The 21,282-nt window shown below is 42.9% G+C and overlaps 1 protein-coding gene across 1 annotated transcript in view; it reads left to right on the top strand.

Moving 5' to 3' along the window:
• Positions 1-21,282, top strand: part of MYO1D (myosin ID) — a 345,116-nt gene that overhangs the window by 195,595 nt on the left and 128,239 nt on the right. Inside the window, exons 18-20 of the mRNA XM_044248397.1 lie at positions 726-870; positions 1,402-1,506; positions 14,353-14,466. Of these exons, the coding sequence (XP_044104332.1) occupies positions 726-870; positions 1,402-1,506; positions 14,353-14,466 (364 nt within the window). The remainder of the gene's footprint in view (positions 1-725; positions 871-1,401; positions 1,507-14,352; positions 14,467-21,282) is intronic.

Here is a 21,282-nt window from a genome sequence, read left to right as displayed (position 1 = left end):
AGAAAAGACCTTGATCCCTTTGTTGGATCCCTCGATCCAAGGCCCAGATAGCCTCTCGAGTTTAGTAAGTGCCTAGAAAGGGCTCAGTGAGTACCTCGGTGTTGAATGAAGGAAGGACTTTCTGTACCCTGACTATAAATGTCATGAGAAAACCCATGTGTCATGAAGTTCTAGTTGCTTTCAAAACACACAAATGACAAAGCAAGTTATACAAAGATCTTTGTCTAAAGAACTATGTATATTTTATAAGTCGAGCAGAGAGAGTCAATTATATGGTTTCACTTATTTGTGGAGCATAACAAATAACATGGAGGACATAGGGAGATGGAGAGGAGAAGGGAGTTGAGGGAGATTGGAAGGCGAGATGAACCATGAAAGACTATCGACTCTGAAAAACAACCTGAGGGTTTCGAAGGGGCGGGGGGTGGGAGGTCAGGGGAGCCAGGTGGTGAGTATTAGGGAGGGCACGTATTGCATGGAGCACTGGGTGTGGTGCAAAAACAATACTGTTACGCTGAAAAGAAATTAAAAAAAAAATAAAAAATAAAGAACTATGTGTATTTTAACAAGTTCTGTGTATATTTTGGAGACCTTTCTTTTCCTTGTTTTTAGGGTATCCTTGCAAGTACTTTGGTTTAAATTCTGCTTAATGGCAGCCCGGTTTTTTGGGGCACGAATGGGATTGGGTTTCTAAATCCTAAGACATTGCACTTACTCACTTCCAGATGGAGAGCATCCGAGCTTATCAAGAGCCTGCCTGCTTCCGACCTGCCCCAGGTCAGGGCCAAGGTTGCAGCCATGGAAATGCTGAAAGGTCAGAGGGCGGACCTTGGGCTCCAGAGAGCCTGGGAGGGCAACTATCTTGCTTCGGTACGTACAGGACAGCAAACCAGAATCTGATCCTCCCTTTACCGAGAAAGGGAAGAAATTTTCTCCAAAACTCTGTGGGAAGAACAAGACCCCTACAGAAACTAACCTACTATGGGCGATACTGAACTGAAAGATTTTGTTGCTTCTAACTGTGTGGTGTTTGATGTTTCGCTTGCTTTAAAAAGGGCTGTCTGCCGCTCCACGCCATACGCATGGGGAACACTCCAAAACCACTTTTTGAGCATTTGAACCTTCCCTTGCATATTTCAGCAGCTGTTTTTAATTACCACCTTTATATTAATTATTCCCAGAGCTGCATTTCATCCTCCCTCCCGTTCTGTATTTTAAAAGTTTTATAGGCCTTTCGGTGGCGTTAACACCCCTGTGGCAGCCGGGCAGCTGGGATGGGAGATAAAAGTACGCACGCCGAGAACAGTCTGAGCAGGGTTGGAAAGCCAGGCCACGGAGAGATTGCCTTTTCCTCCAAAATGCTAGGCAGTTTCTTTTCATCACTTTCCCCTTTTCTTTCAGAAGCCAGACACACCTCAGACCTCAGGCACTTTTGTCCCCGTCGCAAACGAGCTGAAACGGAAGGACAAATACATGAATGTCCTCTTTTCCTGTCACGTCCGTAAGGTGAGGCGGGCTGGGGCGGCCCCCCCTTCCAGGGGAGACGGGGTTGGGTTCAGAGGCCCTTACATCGCTGGGACGGCAGTAAAACGGGACCGCAGCTCCCAGCTCTCCGACACTGAGTGCCGCCCGCCCATGCTGGGGCCGGGTGCAGTGGCCAAGGCGGCTGTGGCTGCGGGGGGTAGGAAGTGGACATATTTGGTTTTGGGGGGGTTCCTCCCTGTGTTCCAAAACTGGTAACTTTATGGCTCACCTGTCTTCCCAGCACATACTGGTCTGCCTTGTAGCTCACGGTCATCCTGTACTTCTTGTACATGTTTGATCACTATTTTAAAGGTGGGGAAGGAGAGAGGAAGAACAGAGTCTAGAAAAGGGAGGACAGAGAATTTGGGTAGGGGGGGAGGGCAAGTTACACGTGCTGTGAATCTAGTTGTTGTTTACCTGAGGCAAGACATGTGTGTGGACTGTTACTTGCCTGCAGATGATGTCCGTGGGGCTAGTGAAGTGTGGAAGTTGGAGAGGGGAAGGCGGGAGACTTGGTCGGTTTTTCAGAACTTCACAATGCTTTTCACAAAATAGGAAGTTGCGATGATTAATTTTTTAATTTTGTGAAAATTAGGCAGATAATTTTCCAAATATTAATGAAACAGGTGAATTTCTGGGGTGCCTGAGTGGCTCAGTTGGTTAAGCATCCCACTCTTGATTTCAGCTCGGGTCATGATCTAAGGGTCCTGGGATCGAGCCCCGCACTGGGCTCCACACTCAGCGGGGAATCTGCTTGGCATTCTCTCTCTCCCTCTCCCCCTCCTGCTCTCTCTGTCTTTCTCTCACTCTAAGATAAATACATAAATCTTTTTTAAAAATTTCCTAAATTGACCCCAGAAGAAATATTGACATAAATATGCCAGTATCCAAAGTAGGAATGAAGAAAATGATAAAAGATTTACCTCATAACAAAAGCCCAAGTGTGGGTGACTTGGGGTATTTTGTTTCAAATATTGAAAAAGTACACAATTGCTGTATTATTCAGATCAAAATAATGAAATATTTTTCCACTGTAATCGGCAAACTTTAACACATTGATAACCAGTGTTTGCACGAAATTTAGGGAAACACTGTTGATAAGATACAGTCCTTTTGAGTGAACAGTTTGGCAAGAGCTACCAAAATTTTAAATGCCCAGACCACTTAATCTAGGAATTCCAGAACTCAGGATTTATCCTACGATATATTCACACATACTTCCAAAGATGTACTTTTGTACATTGTAATTGCCAAAAAACTAGAAAAAAATACCATTAATATATCATGAGATTAGTAGATAATTGTGTTTGTGCCCAGTAAAATACAACGTAGCTATACGATGAGCAAAAGGAGGAAATATGTTCAAAAAATAAAAACTAAAAGGACAGAATCTATGAAACAATGGTTCTTCGGTCACTGCACATCAAGATACGAGAAACAGACAAGTGAGCCCTACAGGCAGCTGATTGACTTCCTGGAGAAACATTCTAGTCTCTGGTGGGATTGGGGGAACCCAGGTGGAGCTTAATGGACTCCCTGACAGAAACAAGAGGGGGGCTGATCCGGGAGACACTAGGGCAGCTAGAGTTTGCAGAGGAGAGTGCCAGAGAAGAGCAGGCAGCACAGAGAGTATGGAGAGACCTTGGATAGCCTCAAGGGATCCGTGACAGGTATTTGCCTGAGCTGAGCAGAACTCAGCGTGTGCGTGTGAGGAAACTGCCCAAGGCCAGTGCAAGAACCACCCCAGAGGGTTGGCAGGCGGCAACCAGAACCAAGTACTTACAGGTAGTACCTACTCCCACCGGCCATGGGAAACACTCGTGATTCATGGGATGCTTGGTAGAGTATGGACAGTATAGGTCATGGGGAGGAATTAGCCCTTGACTAAACACTGCCCTAATCCCGCCTAGCAAATCTTGAAAACATGACTCAAAAGAATCAGACTCTTTCCAAGCAACCTAACGGTGTCCCAGAACAGTGTTCAAAGATACGCCCAAGAATAGGAACTCACCCGCACCCAAAAGAGAAGATTCAGAATGCATGACATTGGATCCAAAATTACCAGGTCTACAAAAGCAGCAGGAGACTCTAACCGATAATGAGAAGAAAAGCCAGTCATTCAAAAGGATCCAGGACTGACGTAGATTATAGAATTAAAAGACAAGATCACTAAAATAATTGTTATGTGTATGTTATGGATAGAGGTAGAAAACACAGCATCTCAGATTTTTTTAAATATACTTGATGAGATTAAAAACAGTTTAGATGTGCAGAAGAAAGATTAATAAACTTGAAGAAAGAACAATAAAACTACCTTGAATAAGGTAGTTTTATTCAGAGCAAAGGGAGGAAGATGCAACCACCCTAAAAAAAGAAGAGCAAAATATTGGGGCCCTGTGAGCCAATGTCCAGTAGCCCAATATACGGGCATATGGAGCCCCGAGTTGGAGGGAAGAAAAGGGGGGAATTCAAAATATTTGAAGAAATAATGGCTGAAATTTTTCCAAATTCAGTGAAAACTGCAAACTCTTAGACCCAAGGAACTCAACAAACCTCAAACACAAGAGACAGGAAGAAGACCATATGGAGGCACAACATGATCAAATACCTTACATGCAGCAGTAAAGAAAAAAACACAGAAGAGAAAGGTGAGAATGCATCAGATTTCTTGTCAGAAACAGGACAAGCAAGAAGACAGGGGAGCAACAGCTTTAAAACTTCTTTCACGGAAGGAAAAGAACAGCTGTCAACCTACAATTCTGCACCCAGCAAATATAGCTTTTAAAAACCAAAGCGAAATAAAGACGTCTTTGAGCATATCTAAAAATACACACTACAGGAAATGCTAGAGAATGGCCTTCAAACAGAAGGAAAGTGGTTCCAGATGGTAATGTGGGCATAACCAAGGAATGAGGAGCAAGGAGAATGGTGGCCTCATGTATAAGTACATAATATCTTTCTTATTATTTAAATCTCTCAAAACGATAATTGAATGTACGCCAACACTCATAGCAGCATTCATGGTAGTTAAAGATGAAAACAACCCAAATGTCCATGGACAGATGAATAAAGAAGACATATATCCGGGGCACCTGGGTTGTTCACTCATTTAAATCATGTGACTCTTGATTTCAGCTCAGGTTCTGAGCTTAGGGTCATGAGATGGAGCCCCCCCCCCCAATCAGGCTCTGTGCTAGGTTTGGAGCCTGGTTGGGATTCTTGGAAGGAAGGAAAAGGAAGGGAGAAAGGAAGGAAAAAGAAAAAAAGAGGAAGGGAAGGAAGGAAGGAAAGAGAAAGAGGGAGGGAAAGGAAGGAAGGAAGGGAGGGAAGGAGAGAAAGAAAGGGAGAGAGAGAAAGAAGGGAAGGAAGGAAGAAAGGGAAGAAGGAAGGAAAGGAAAGAAGGACATGTGTATCCAGGCAGTAGGATACTTATTAAGCATAAAGAGGAAGGAAGTACATGCCTACAGCATGGATGACCTTGAAGATACCGTCTAGGTGAATAAGACACAAAGACAAATACTGTGTGATTCCACTTACATGAAGTACTACATTAGTCCGTTAACGGAGAAAGAGCATAGAATGTTGGTGACCAGGGGCAGGGGTATTCAAACGTTCTAAGGAAGAGGAGATCACCTCGATATAATGTAGACTAACAAAATAGAGAGTAGCTTTAAAAAAAAGAAGTCAGAATGAAGTAGGAAAGCTTGCTGGCAAGTTGGGTGGTTAACCTAGTGGAGTCTAATTCTGAACTCATAGATCCAGAAGCTCTTTTATAAGTGGATCTGGAGGTGATCAGATCATCAAGAGTGGCTCTTGTGGGCCAGAATCAGACATAAAACAGTGTATGAGCCGCAGTGTCAATGTGTGAATTCCACAAAAGAAAACATACCATGCTAGTGGACTCTCATATCTACTCTCTAGGGTACTTCCTTTCTAGTATCAAGCTATGTGAGAAGTCAGGTTAGTAATCAGAACAATCGAAGAGTGTCGAGTAGTTTTGAGAATTATGTCATCTGCTCTAGAAAAGCCTGGTGTCTCTGATTCTGTCTCTCCAGTGATGACAATGTGATGTCTGAACGCACGTCTCTCCCTGGGTCCTGCTGGATAAAGGCTGAAAATTTTTAGTCATGCTCCTGTGCTTCCAAAGTCAATAAAAAATAATATTTCTTCACACTATAGCTTAGGTTTTTTTAATTTGAGTATAGTTGACACATCATGTTACATTAAAGTACAACGTAGTGATTCAGCAACTCTATACATTACACGGTGCTCACTGGTGACAGCTGCCACCTGTCACCGAACCACACCATTGCAACAGCATTGACTGTATTTCCTCTGTCGTCCCTTTTATTCCCCCGACGACTTCTCTCCATAACTGGAAGCCCGTTTCTCCCACGCCCCTCCGTCCCTTCCCTCTGGCAACCATGACTTTGGGGTTTTTTCCTCTGCATTTACAGGTCCGGTTCTGCTTTTTGTGTATTTATTTGTTGTTTTTTAAATCCCACGTATGAGTGAAATCATCGGCCGTTGTCTTTCTCAGTCTGACTTATGTCACATAACACCTCTGTGTTCATCTATGTTGTTGCAAATGGCAAGATCTCATTGTTTTTATGGCTGTGTTATTCTGTGTGTGTGTGTGTGTGTGTGTATAACACATTTTCCTTATCTGTTTATTGATGGTACTTAAATTGCTTCCATACTTTTATTGTTGTAAATAATACCACAATAAACATAAGGGTGCAAATATCTTTTTAAATTAGTATTCTCATTTCCTTTGCATAAATACCCACCCAGTAGTAGAATTATTGGACCATATGGTATTTCTATTTTTAATTTTTTGAGGCACATACTGTTTTCCGCAGCAACTGCACCAAATTACATTCCCCCCAACAGTGCATGAGGGTTCCTTCTTCTCCACATCCTCACCAGTACTTGTTTTTTCTTCTCTTTGATTCTTTTTTTTTTTTAAGATTTTATTTATTCATTTGACGGAGATCACAAGTAGGGAGAGAGGCAGGCAGAGAAGGGCGGGGGAGGGGGGGAGCAGGCTATCCGCTGAGCAGGGAGCCGATGTGGGGCTCAATCCCAGGACCGTGGGGTCATGACCTGAGCCGAAGATAGCGGCTTTAACCCGCTGAGCCACCCAGGCACCCCTCTTGTCTTTGATTCTAACCATTCTGACAGGTGTGAGGGGATAGCTCATTGTGGTTCTGATTTGCACGTCCCTGATGATGAGTGAAGTTGAGCGTCTTTTCACGGGCCTGCTGGCCATCAGCACATCTTTGGCAAAATGTCTATATGGGTCTTCTGTCCATTTTCCAGTCAGATTGTTTGGGGGTTTTGGTGTTGAGTTTAGAAAATGTCTTTCCTAGAAATTATTTAATCCCAAGCATGTGCCAAGGTAAGCTTGACATGATTTCAGTAAGGCCTCCTTCTTTATGCTTTGATTCTTTTGAGAACAACCACTTTCCATTAACTACAGTTATAAAAGGTCCTTTAAGGTTGGAGACTTCTGCAAATAGCTACACTCGCCCAGAATGTGTTTTCTGTTGGTCTGACTCTTCAGGGGACCTTTTGCTCTGACCCCCTGTGGTGTTGACTAAGACTATAAATAGATCGCCAGAAGGATCTGGGCAAGAGCCAGGTGATAGGGAGTTTTCTTTGGTTGAGGATTTTAGCATGGATCCCGGAAGAAATAAGGTGAGATCTCTTCTAACAATGAGTCTGTGATCCAGTTTTTTTATTACCTTATGAATTTATGAGAAAGAAAAGGTGTTCCTATGCCATCATTATTTTAATTAAATTTGAATTTACAAATTGATGTGTGTTTGTTAACATTTTCTCTTTGCCACTTCGATTCTGCTGTAACGCAGCTTAAAGCTCCTTCTTTGGGACAGGATGTCGTTCCCACTCAATCTGTTTTAAGGATGATTTGGGTTGCTAAGCACAAGCTAGGGGTGTGTGACCTGTTCTCATTAGAAATTATGTTTTTATATAACAAGGAATGTAATATTTCTAAACAGCCCTTCAGTAAAATGGCTGCTTTGAGGTTTTTGCCTTTGATTTCCAAGCTAACTCGTGGACAGATCACAAAAAGGAAAGTACCCTCCACTTTTATCATCGTGGCGGGCCTATTTTTTTTTAAATTTATTTTTTATTTATTTTCAGCATAACAGTATTCATTGTTTTTGTACCACACCCAGTGCTCCATGCAATCCCTGCCCTCTCTAATACCCACCACCTGGTTCCCCCAACCTCCCACCCACCCACCACTTAAAACCCCTCAGATTGTTTTTCAGAGTCCATAGTCTCTCATGGTTCACCTCCCCTTCCAATTTCCCCCAACTCCCTTCTCCTAACTCTCCATGTCCTCCATGCTATTTGTTATGCTCCACAAATAAGTGAAAACATATGATAATTGACTCTCTCTGCTTGACGTATTTCACTGAGCATAATCTCTTCCAGTCCCGTCCATGTTGCTACAAAAGTTGGGTATTCATCCTTTCTGATGGAGGCATAATACTCCATATGTATATGGACCACATCTTCCTTATCCATTCATCTGTTGAAGGGCATCTTGGTTCTTTCCATAGTTTGGCGACTGTGGCCATTGCTGCTATAAACATTGGGGTGTAGATGGCCCTTCTTTTCACGACATCTGTGTCTTTGGGGTAAATACCCAGTAGTGCAATGGCAAGGACATAGGGAAGTTCTATTTTTAATTTCTTGAGGAATCTCCACACTGTTCTCCAAAGAAGGCCTGTTGTTTTTGACTCTTGTGCGACCTCGCGAAATTAGGCAACGCGCTTTTCTTTTCTCGTACTGTCGGGCAACACACCTCTATTTCTTAGGTGATTTGGCCAAAGATGAGGAACACTACTGTTGCTTTTGACCCACATTCCACTCTAGATGTCCTCTCATCCCCCTGCTCTAACATGCATACCAGTGTCCTCCCCCATGCGTTTCAGAAACCAGTGTGCTGTTGGATTTATTCATGTGTTTATAAAAAGGTTGCCTTGTATCATCTGTGGGAAATGCTGGGTAAAGCAGTCCAATATGTTCTTTAAGTGTAGAATGCTCAGAGCCTCTAATACATTCGTGGGTTACGAGTATCTTAGGGGAGGCTGTGGTTTGCAAGGTTCCTCCAGCTACCCTGCCTTGGAACCTTTTCTCTCACAAAGCATCTCATGAGGCTGGGGTTGTCCAGAACAACTTAGAAAAATGCTAACGCAGGAGCTCTACAGTCACCTTGTTTCGAGCCCTCTGACAAGGGCCAAATCTCTCTTATGGCCAAAATCATTGCTACATGATGTAGATAATCACTGCCAAGAGCAGTCATTAGCTTCCCACATACACTCTACTTTACTCTTAATTACAGATACCGTTTTTGTCGAGTTGAAGACTGAAAAATATGCTTTGGTTACAAAAGCAGTGTTTGCCAAATTGACGAATCTCTAAAACTATGAGGCAGAGGGGAGAAGACTGTTGCAAACCTACATTTTAGTTTGTGCTCCTACCTACAGCAGCATACCAAGCTGTGTCCTGTCTTACCTACCCTAATTTAGTTAGCTGTACAACCAGCAAAGGCAACAGTGCATACCAATTAGTCTCTAACTTTGTTTGCATCTTGAAAATGTGATCTGGGGAGCGGGGGAGGGGGAGATATTATCTCGGGTTTGCCTTCTGTTTTGCTTAGGGGAGGGGCTTATAGTGTTGTTTGTTGTTTTGCTTTGCTTTTCCCTCTAATCACTGAGAGATATGACTTTATAGTTGTTCAGAAATGTTTTTGTGCTCAGTTGTTTTTTTTTTAAGATTTTTATTTTTTATTTGACAGAGAGAGAGAGAGAGATCACAAGTAGGCAGAGAGGCAGACAGGGGGTGGGAAGCAGGCTTCCTGCTGAGCAGAGAGCCGGATGGGGCTAGATCCCAGGACCCTGGGATCATGACCTGAGCGGAAGGCAGAGGCTTAACCCACTGAGCGACCCAGGTGTCCCTGTGCTCAGTTTTGATTTAAGTATTACCCAAATCTAGGATTGAAACATCCCAGTCAGCATGTAATTAATTCCTTATTTATAAAACGGCCTGTGGTTAATTCTGCCTATCAGAGAAAGATTTACCTATAAATTGGGCATTCTCTGACTCTCTCATAAAGTAGCACTCTACTGAATCACACGTGTATTTTCTCCCAATCCCATTATCTAGATTTATTTTCTTTATGCTTATCTTTATATGAAATTATTTTCATGTGTTTGTTTCTTACCTAGCTCAACCCCATCTACTAGTCTCAGATTCTTACTAGAACCAAGGGCTTCATATCATTCCTTCAAATATTAGCAGTTTATACAGTGCTTAAAAGTGCACATTGCCATTTTGAGAAAAAAAATTATCAAATTATTTAATATAAGGAAATGCTTACCAGTATAACTTTTTTTCTAATCAATTGTAGCAATGTGCCGGATTTAAAAAATATAGCAATACCATATTGAGATGTGTGATTGTAGAAAGACCCTTTTCTCAATAAAAGCATGAAACTAAGGATTTTATAAGGGTAATATGACCAATACAGCGTTGCAAGTACAGACACAAAGGTTTCTCCCAGATTCGCTCAGGACAGTTTCGCTGGCCTGTCCATACTCTGTGTACAGAGTATTGTAGTGACGGCTGCTGGCAATGTCTTGCCCTCCAGAAATACAGACTCTGAAGGAAAAAATTAACTCATGGAAAAGACTCTTTATGGGATTTTAAAAAAATACAAATAAATTTCAGCTAGTCCAACCATGAGAATAAATAATTCCCAATGAGCAATCCATGTGCTTTTATTTTTTTTTTTTAAGATTTTATTTATTTTAGAGAGGAAGCACAAGCAGGGGGAAGGGCAGAGCGAGAAGCAGGCTTCCCACTGAGCAGAGAGCCTGACACAGAGCTCAGTCCCTAGACCCTGGGATCACAACCTGAGCTGAAGGCAGACGCTTAACCGACTGAACCACCCAGGCGCCCCGCAATACATGTGTTTTCATAGTGCCTGCTGTATTAGGGAGCTTTTTATTGAAGAGATCGCTTCCTGATAGTCTTCCAGCCTCAGAAAGAAGAAAGCAGAGTCCCCACTTCCTCTTTCTTCAGCAGAAATGGAGGTTTTCCAAGACCACAGACCACACTGGACATTGGGGACCTAAGCTATTGAACAAAAGTGCTATCATTTGCCACTTGGGACATTTTTTTCCACACATTATGCAGCCTCCCCAGTGTGCTGCTGTGTTTTCCAGTCATCAACATTGATTGGCTCATGTGGGGAGAAGCTCCTCTTGAAATTATCCTGTCGGATTAGAATTGCTTTCAAAACCAACAGATCCACAAGGGTAGAGTAAACGCTATGGGCTGCCCACTTCTGTACTGGGGGCTGTGAGGTATAAGAAAAAAGCCATCAGATGATAACGACCCTCAGGGAACTTCCAACCTGGCTAGAAGACAGGATTCCTGTCTGTGAAATAAGAAGGCAGTAAACATGGCTCTGTCCTGGATATTTGAGATGGTACGGTGTTTTGTTCATGTACTTGTATTGAGGTATAATTTATATACAAGTAGATGCCCGGATCTGAAGTATAGAGTTCACTGATTTTGATGAGTGTGTACACCCATGTAAGTCACAACCCTGTCCAGATAGAGAACATTTCCATTACCCTGAAAAGCTTTCTCATGCCCCTTCCCATCCAAGCCCTCCCCGTACCAAGGACAAACCACTCTTCTGACTGCCTTTACCATAAAGTAGTTTTGCTGTTTCTTGATCTTCATTTAAAAAAAAAAAAAATCATACGGCTGAATATGAGATTTTTACTTTGTTTTCAAGTAAATTCCTAAGTTTTATTTGTCACTATTTTGGTAACTTATTTGTAGCTATTTTACAAGGGAAGCAGCTTTTTCATATACTGCCAATCTTCAGGTAACCTGTATAATCTTTTATAGTGGCTGAGTTACTTAGATCTACGTTCGTGAGGTTATGGTAGCTTATCACAAAATTCGTAAGTAGAATCAGCATCCTGTGCCAAACAGAGCTTCAACTACAAGTTTAAAAACACAGTGTTCTACACAACTGTTTTATCAAATGTATTCCTGACACGCATCCACGGCCCCAAAATTACAAGCGTCCTTGTAAAACTTTACAGTTATTAAATGAAAACTTTCACCCTTTTAGTAAAGAAGTGTAGATACTAACTAAACTTCACAGTGAGAAGGTAGAGACTAAGGTTAGATTTAACTGTATTGTCTTGGAATTTATAAACATCAGCAAACCTGCCCTGTCTTTCTGTCAAAAAAAAAAGGCATTTGAGAGAGGATCGAGCATTTCATGTTAGCAAAAGTGCTTAGACAACAGCTCGTCATGCTTGAGTATCCTGCTTTAAAAGAAGAACCCTGTGCCCTTTGGTTAAGATGTTAATTTTCTTGTTTTAGTCTTAACTCTGTATGTATCCAAACTATGTAATAGATGGTGAAAGGAAAGGGTAATCGTTTTTTTACTTTAGAAATTTTAGCAGTTTTATAATGAAATGAGAATTTGAGCATTATCTTAAAATGCAGAGAGCTAAAAAGGAGAGTGGAAAATCATAAACATTTAAGAGAGAGCATAACATGAGGATACCTGTTAGATCGGAGCAGAGCCCGTAAAGAAATAAAGTTTAAAAAGGAGAATAGTGGGGGCGCCTGGGTGGCTCAGTGGGTTAAGCCGCTGCCTTCGGCTCAGGTCATGATCTCAGGGTCCTGGGATCGAGTCCCACATCGGGCTCTCTGCTCAGCAGGGAGCCTGCTTCCCTCTCTCTCTCTCTGCCTGCCTCTCCATCTACTTGTAATTTCTCTCTGTCAAATAAATAAATAAAATCTTTAAAAAAAAAAAAGGAGAATAGTGGGGTGCTTGCCTGGCTTAGTAGAGCATGGGATTCTTAATCTTGGGGTTATAAATTGGAGCCCCATGTTGGGTGTAGAGATTACTAAAAAATAACATAAGTCTTTAAAGTCTTTAAATAACATAAGTCTTTAAATGAAAAGGAGAATAGTGACAAATAGAAAAACTCTTGAAAGTCAGATAAAGGAATCCTAGGATCTGAGCGGGAGGGGACCTTAGAAACCTCAAGTCATCGTATTCAAAGCAGGAACCCCTCTACCACACCCACATCAGGGGTCCATCTTGCATCGGATCCTGTCCTGTCTGCAGGATAGGACATGTGGCCCTCGCTTTCCATGTGGCCCTCTCTTGTTTTGGACAGTGGTAATTATGAGGCATTCGTGCCATAATTCATGCCATAGGCACTAGGAAGGCACTGTCCCACTTTTGAACAAGTGGATTTTTAAAGATTTTATTTATTTATTTTTGCCAGAGAGAGAAAGAGAGCGAGCATGACCGAGGAGGGGTGGGGCAGAGGGAGAAGCAGCTCCCTGCTGAGCAGGAAGCCTGACGCCAGCCTCCGTCCCAGGACCCCGGGATCATGACCTGAGCTGAAGGCAGACACTTAACGATTGAGCCACCCAGGCGCCCCCAAACATGTAGATTTAATGACATACTCATACTTTTAGGGAATTAGAAAAGGGGCAGAATGAGTCGTTTCTGATAGGGCTTACATTTTTTTACAGCTTTATTGCCATCTAATCGCGTGCCATACCACTCCCCATTTTCAAGTATACAATCCATTGGCTTTCAGTGTGTTCACAGAGCTGTAGATCCATCACCACCATCAGTTTTCAAAAAGAAACCCCCAATCCTTAGCTGTCATCCTTCTGAACCTTCCATCTCCTCCAGCCCTAGGCAACCAATAACCTCCTTTCTGTTTCTACAGATTTGCTTATTCTGGATATTACATGTGAATGAAGTCTTGCAGCGTGGTCCTCTGGGCCTGCCTTCTTTGACTCAGCATCATGTTTTTCCACTTATTTCTTCTTGCTGACCAGTTGTATTCCATGGTGTGGATATATCCTATTTTATTTATCGGTTCCTCAGTTAATGGACATTTACGTTGTCTCTGTCATGATTAAGGCTGCTGTGCACATTAAGTTTTCCTGTGGATATGTCTTCAGTTCCCTTATACACCTGCGAGTGAATTTCTGGGTCAGATGGTAATTCTAGATTTAACCACTCAAGGCCCTGCCAGACTCTTTTCCAAAGTGACTGCATCATTTCACATTCCGACCATTACGACCCCTTAGTGAAGAGGGTTCCAATTTCTCCACATCCTGGCCAGCGTTTGTTATTATCTGTCTTTGTTATTATTGTCATTCTGGTGAGTGCGAAGTGGTATCTCCCCGGGGTTCTGACTTACGTTTCCCTGGTGACTACTAATGTCAAGCATCTTTTCATGTGCTTATTGGCTATTTGTGTATCTTCTCTGGAGAAATGTCTGTTCAAATCCTTTATTCTTTTTTTTTTTTTTTGTCTTTTTATTATGGAGATATATATTCTAGGTACAGTGTATGTTCTATTCTCTTAGACATACAATTGTGTCCCTTAACAGAAATGTGATATGCAAGACATTTGCTCCTTAGTTTCTGGGTTCTCTTTTCATTTTCTTTACAGTTTCTGGGTCACATGTTTTTAGTCCTTTAATTCTTATATGTTTTTGTTGTTTTTCCTGTTGAATAATAAAATGGTGAAATTTAAACTGTAAAATCCTGTAAATCTGGCAACTGCGAGTCCTTGTAGATCTCTGTTCATCCTGGAGAATGGTACGTTATCTGTTAAAGAATGTGTCTCCCAGCCAGCCACCTCTGCTCCTAGATAGATAATTTCCTGTGGATCATTTGATTTCATTCTTGATGAATATGATGGCTTATTGGTTTTTCTTATAGGTGAATCGATTTAGTAAGGTGGAAGACCGAGCGATTTTTGTCACCGATCGTCACCTCTATAAGATGGATCCCACTAAACAGTACAAGGTGATGAAGACCATTCCTCTGTACAACGTAAGTGTTCTCTGCTTCCTGAAGGGTGGAGTCTTAACCTGGTGTTCTTGGACCACTAGTGGGTCAATAGACTGATCACTACAACCTTTGGAGCTCTAGGGAGCCCATGAATTCCTGAAATTTTATGCCCATCTTATGTCTTGTACAAATGTACAATTTTCTGTAAGAAGGATCCAGGCACGCCTGGCTGGCTTGGTTGGTAGAACGTGCGACTCTTCATCTTGGGGTCATGAGTTCAGGCTGCCTGTTGGGTATGGAGAGTACTTTAACAAAAAGCCGGGTGATGGGGGGAGGGCGGTGCCTGGGTGGCTCAGTGGGTTAAATCCTCTGCCTTAGGCTCAGGTCATGACCCCAGGGTCCTGGGATCAGCCCCTGGCTCTCTGCTCAGCAGGGAGCTTACTTCCCCCCCCCCCTGCCTCTCTGCCTACTTGTGATCTTTGTCAAATAAATAAATAAAATCTTATTTAAAAAAAAAAAAAAGGAGAAAGGATCCAAAGTTTCCAATAGATTAATGAAGGCATTTTAAAAAAACAAACATTAAGGATTCCCTATTCTACATAACCTTTCTCTATTCCTAATCCTACCTACTGGTTAAATGTGGCATATAATATATTTTCTTACTTGCTTTCAAGAGGTTTGTTTTTATAGAGAAATGGAATTAGGAGAAAAACAGTAGAGAATTACTTCATGAAAACATTATCTCTCTTTCAGATGTAAAATTTATGCTGTTTCCGGAAGTTCTTTTCACCAGTATATTTTGCCTCTGATCTAAACCCACTCAGTTGTCCTCCATGGGGTTTTCAAGTTCTGTAATCATTTCTCATTTGAAATACGAAATTTAGTGGATATCTCCTTGAATCTCAATATAAGTTGTTGTTGTTGTTTTTTAATTTTCCTCCTGCTGTATGTGGTCTGCTTTACAAGTGACTGTCTGTTTTGATTTCTTCAGAAACATCCTGCTGACTACAAGATCTTTTCGAGTGTCAGGTGATTTTTCTGTCTGCTAGTTCCTAAGGAAGGAGGTCTGTCTGTCCAATAATAGAATCTATGAGGAATATCGTTTCAAGATTATTTTAAATCCTTCTGGTCTCTACAAAAGGGAACAGGAAACATTTTGTTTTGTAGTTCTGTGTTGTTAAATCAGGAGTCCTGTTGATTGTGAGGTACAGAGAAAGCAAACTATTCCTGGCTTTGCTAAATGATTTAGAATATCACTGCAGGGCTGATTATGGGGTTGAGCTTTGTCTCGATTACATGCCCCCCCACTGCCACCCTGTACACACACATGCATCTCTTTCTCCCTTTCAATAGAAAGGCTAATAGATTGCAGCTAAGAAGAAAATGATATTCTAAGACATTCTTGGTTGTATATAGTCTTCTTAGCAAACGCTTGTAATCTCACACATCAATCATCATTTAAGCCTAATCACTGCAATCTTAAAGTAGGAGATGAAGGAAGGTACGGGAGAAAATCAGATTTTGTCAAAGTCAAATGAAGTGTGGAACCAAACAAAACATGAATTGTAACCGGCATTTTATTTCCTTACCTTTTATTGAAAGGGAGATCAATCAAAGCACTTGATACAAATTCAATAAATAGCTAAACAACTCTTTGAACTGAAGTTATTTTCCCAAACTACCATCCTTTTTCATGTTGACTGGCGTGTATTTATAGTCACTGTTCCCCTTCATCAGTATCCTTGTTGTTAGTGTTATCAATAATATCATCTAATATAAAAATTAATGATGTTTAACAGTTGCAGTAAAAGTAAGCAATGTCAACAGAATGGGCACACACGGGGCACCTGGGTGGCTCAGTGGGTTAAGCCTCTGCCTTCTACCCAGGTTATGGTCTCAGGGTCCTGGAATTGAGCCCTCCTTCGGGCTCTCTGCTTGGCAAGGAGCCTGCTTCCTCCTCTCTCTCTGCCTACTTGTGATCTTTGTCAAATAAATAAATAAAATCTTAGGAGGCCAATGCCTTATCCATTAGGCCACTGGGGCTTCTTAAATAAATAAAATCTTAAAAAAAAAAAAAAAAAAAGAATGGGCACACACTATCACAGATGTTGTCAGTACTCTGCCCATGTCCCCCTATATTCCCTTATTATTTCTGGGCACCCCAGCCTCACTTTCATCAGTCAACATTCTTGTCAAAAGGCTGCCCTTCGGCTGCCAGAACTCACTTTGCCTTCAGCTCACCCACAGTGGTAGCTCATTGAACACTGGGCCCCACTGGCTATCTTCCCACACTCAAACTGCCTCCGCACACCCTTGCCAGTGCCCCTGCCCCTTCCAAATCAGTCCTCTGGGTTTATCAGCCTTTCTCTTGGGATCTGCTTTTGGCAGAAACCAACCTCAGAGGAGTGGCTGCCTCTTAGGGAAGGGGCCAGGTTGAATGCGATAGGGGACTTCCAGCCATATCTATAAAAATGTTTTTGAGTTTGAGACAAATATGGCAAAATAGTTAAGTGTTGAAGTTGAAAACAGGAGTCTTTATTATTTTATTCTTTATACTGTTTGCATGATCGGAATATTTTGAAATTAAAAAACAGCTTAAGACAGGAATTTTTAAAAATGGATAATGCTAGGGGTGCCTGGGTGGCTCAGTGGGTTGGGCCGCTGCCTTCGACTCGGGTCATGGTCGCGGGGTCCTGGGATCGAGTCCCGCGTCGGGCTCTCTGCTCAGCGGGGAGCCTGCTTCCCTCTCTCTCTCTCTGCCTGCCTCTCTGCCTACTTGTGGTCTCTGTCTGTTGAGTGAACGGGTAGGATCTTTAAAAGGAAAAAAAAATGGATAATGCTAATAAGAGTAATGCAGAAAGTGGGAAGGGAGAAAGGAGATAATGTCAGTTTTAATCATGTTGAGTTTCAGGCACTGGTGAAACTTGGAAGTATACATTCCACAGATAAATTGGAAGGCTAATATTATGGGGGAAGGGGGAAGAATTCAGCACTTAAAATAACAACTTAAGAGTGGATCCATGTATAATTGGAGGCTGAAATTATGAGTCTAGAGAGAGAAAGGGGGCAGATGATTCGAGAACATTCCCTGTTAAACGGTGGGGAAAGACTCGCTGAAGGAAATGGAGTACGAAGGAAACCTCTCAATGGGCCTCCATGTGCTTCTCTCTTTCCTGTGCTGAATGAGCTGTAGCTTCCCTTCAGTTCCATAGGTTATGAATTATTCTAGGAAAGAAGAGAACTATAGGAACGCCGTGTTGTAGAATCAAGTTGGAAAGTTTTCAGAAGTGAGAGTAGTCAGTAAGAACAGACAGCTGAGGGTCCCACACTCCTCCTTCTGCACAGGCTCCTTTCCTGTCTCACTTAAGCTTTTCTGGCTCCAAGGAACAGATTGTGACCATACACTCTCTTGAGTAATGTTTTGTTTTTAATGAGATTACACATGGTAGTAAGGGAGAAGAATCTTGCAAAGACCCAAGAAATGCTACCATTCAGCGTTTAAGGCAGCCTTCGGGGCCTGTGTTATCCTGGAGCCCCCTAAGCAGCACCAGTGCCTGGAGAGTCAAGGGCCTGCCGCTTCCTGGGGCTCTGCTGCTCTCTGAGCGTCTTCCTCCTGCCAGTCACCGTCCTTGCCAGACAGCACAGGCTAGCGCAAGGCTGGGGTCTACGTCAGCCAGCCCAGTAAACCACTGGGGTGTCCTCCTGCAGGAACATATGGAACACAGTCTCCAGATGAGTCCTCACCATGGTAACCGGTTCTGCTTGACCCACATCGGTACTGCAGTTCCTTCCCAAGCACTTGTTAGTCTGCACGTATCCTCTTCCTGACTTTTCCTAGTGTGGCATGGATCATTACTACAGCTCATTTAGGACATGATTGATCTCTTCCCTCTACAGTCTTTGGCCACCGTCCTTAGGCCCAAGTCATTTTTGACCTTGGTCACAGAGCTCGCTGGGGGTGGGTCATCAGGAGAGAAGTGCTTCAAATAGGCCAGCTTCATCAGGCATCCGTGGGGCCTTGGACCCTTCCCACCTCCTGTTCCGGTCTCCAGGATTCCAGTCCTTGTCAAACAGGACCTGGCTCGCGCTCACGGATGCCCGTCACGGGTGAGAGTTTCAGCGAGGCTCTCGTTTGGCTCTGTGTCTGATCAGCTTCTAAACCTGGTCTTCACCAGGGCTTTTAACTGCTTCCAGCCGGCAACACAGGGTGAATATTTGTTGTTTTCCTAATGCACCGTAAAAAGTACTCAACCGGTTTACTGTCTTTACACCTCCCAACCCATTGAACTTGTGTAAAGCAGTAGTAGCACCTAAGTGTCCCAGGCCTTAACTCTAATGGGCCTATCAGCCAGCGTCCAGGGGCTCGGCTGTAACAGTAAGTGACTGCTTCCTCCCTACAGACCCCGCTGGCTCTGTGTGCTGGGGAACGAGCTCCTCTTCCTCGCTGACAGGCTGCAAGCAGGGCCACGTCCCCTCTGAGACTGGTTTCCGGCAGCATCCTCGTGCTCACTTCTTCCTGCTAGATCTTAAGGTGCAATGAACAGGGACTTAAGGAGACTCGCTTAATGGGCAGTTATGCCTGGGTTAGAACAGCAGTGTGGGAATTGCCTTCACTGGGGGTTTCAGACCACTGTGACGCTATTGTCTCATTACAGCGTGTACAATCTCAGTGACTCAAGTCTTCCTTCAATAAGTGATCACTGAGGACTCGTTATGTGCCAGACCTATGGGTATTGTGGCATAGAAGGGTCAAAATGGTCCGTTTCTGCCCTTACGAAACTTTGGTGGCGAGTAGCAGACTTTGGGCTTATGTGTAAATGTGCATGTACACGTGCATGTATATACGCACACACGTCATATAATCCATCAGCAGAGGAGAAGGAAGACACAGACTAGGGAGGGAAGATAGTGGCTGTGAGAGGTGTTGTAATTACAAATAGGGTGATTGGGCCTCACTCTGAAGCTGACATTCAAGCGGAGACATGAAGGAGCTAAGAAATGAGCCAGATGTTTACTTGGAGGGAAAGTATTTGGGGCATAAGGAAAAGCAGAGACACAGAGACATGAGCAGGAAGGAAAGAGCCTTCTGGGGGCTGGAAATGACCAGCTCCGTGGCTTGAGCTGGCGGTGGTCACACTTGGGTATGCATGTATTCAAATTCATCGGGCAGTTTCCTTGAGATATGTGTGCCCTGCTGAATGCACGTTATATATACCTCAGTGAAGGGGGAGGAGAGGGGCGCCTGGGTGGCTCAGTTAGTTGAGCGTCTGCCCTCAACTGGGGTCATGATCCAGGCTTGAGTCCCGCGTCCGGATCGCTGCTCAGCAGGGAGTCTGCTTCCCCCTATGCCTCTGCCCCTTCCCACCACACTCGTACCCTCTCGCTCTGCACGCTCTCCTCAAATAAATACATAAAATCTTTTTTTAAATAGAATCTTAAAAAAGGTGGTGGGGGAAGAAAGCGATCTGTGAAGGAAGACAGAGGAGGAAGGGTAAGCCAAAGAGAAAGGTGAAGTAAAGGAGGCAGGTGATCACTGAAGCCCAGGGAAGATCTGGACACCTGATACACAGACCATTACTGTCCAGTATGTGAAACACCTACAGTCACGTTTGTTTTCTCCTCCGTCTGAAGAAGAGTATGCCCCCATTCCCTTGAGCTCGGAGAGGCAGCCCTCCGCTGTTCCTCGGGGAAGAAGAAGCTGCTAACTAAACCAGAGTGGCCACTTGATTTCAGGGAAGGCGGTGATCTCGGGGATGGCCCCAGGTGGAGAGCTTTGCACTGTACCTCTGTTACATACCCTCTGTGTCCTTCATATTGATCAGATGTGCTTTCTCTCATTTTTTCCCAGGTCAGTGTTGCTGGAGACCTATTTTGTTGATTTCATTACCTTTTCATTGGCCTCTGCTCTTTTTTTTTCTTCTCCAGTCTCTAGATTTACTCTGTTGGTTCTTTTTTTCTAGCTTTTTGAGTTGAGGGATTAGCTGATGTTGTTTCTAAATTTTAGTTTTTATAAAATGCATCAAAGATGACACATTTGTGTTTAGGAATGGCTGGAGCTGAACGTCACGTGTTATAATATGTGTTATTGTCCTTGTTCAATTCTAATTATTTTGTCATCTCCATTGTGAGTTCCTTAAGTGTGGGTGGTTTAGTGGTATGTTTTCAAATTACCATGTATATGTTAATGTCTGGTACATGCGTATGTATTTTCTAGAGGAAGGAGGGAAGTCCACAGACTTTAAGTTCTTTGATTGCTTGTGAGAAAATCTGTTTCATGTATATTTTAACATCAGCAACATCTCAGGAGGCTGTTACCGTGCAATCAACATTCTGCACTGGCCGTATCCCTCAATTATTTTTTAAAGATAAGAATTCATCAGATCATCATCTGTTGTATTGTTCTAGTGAGTTTCTGTTAAATTAAAAGCAAAACATAGTGCAGAATTAAAAACAGTCTTTCAGGGCACTGAGGTGGCTCAGTCAGTTGAGCATCTGATTCTTGATTTAGTGCAGATCATGCCCTCAGGGTCATGAGTTCAAGCCCCCACACAGGGCTCCACGCTCAGTGTGGGGTCTGCTTGTCCCTCGCCCTCCGCCCTCCTCCTCTCTCCACATGATCTCTCATGTTTCTGCACACACCCTCTCTCTCTTTAAAATAAAATCTTTTTGAAAAAAAGGACTTAAACACTTAAAGAGAACTAAAATTAAAATAAAAAAGACAGAAAACAACAAACTCAAGGTAACCATTTTTCACTTTATGGCTTGGAAATCTTCTCTCTGCCATTGCCCCATTATGTACTCCTAAACCATCTTTCTAACAGGTCAGAACAATATTATTAATATCTTGTGTCAATATAC

This window comes from Neovison vison, chromosome 5 (assembly GCF_020171115.1).
Source record: "Neovison vison isolate M4711 chromosome 5, ASM_NN_V1, whole genome shotgun sequence".
NCBI lineage: Eukaryota > Metazoa > Chordata > Mammalia > Carnivora > Mustelidae > Neogale > Neogale vison.
This window is presented reverse-complemented; position numbering and strand designations above follow the sequence as displayed.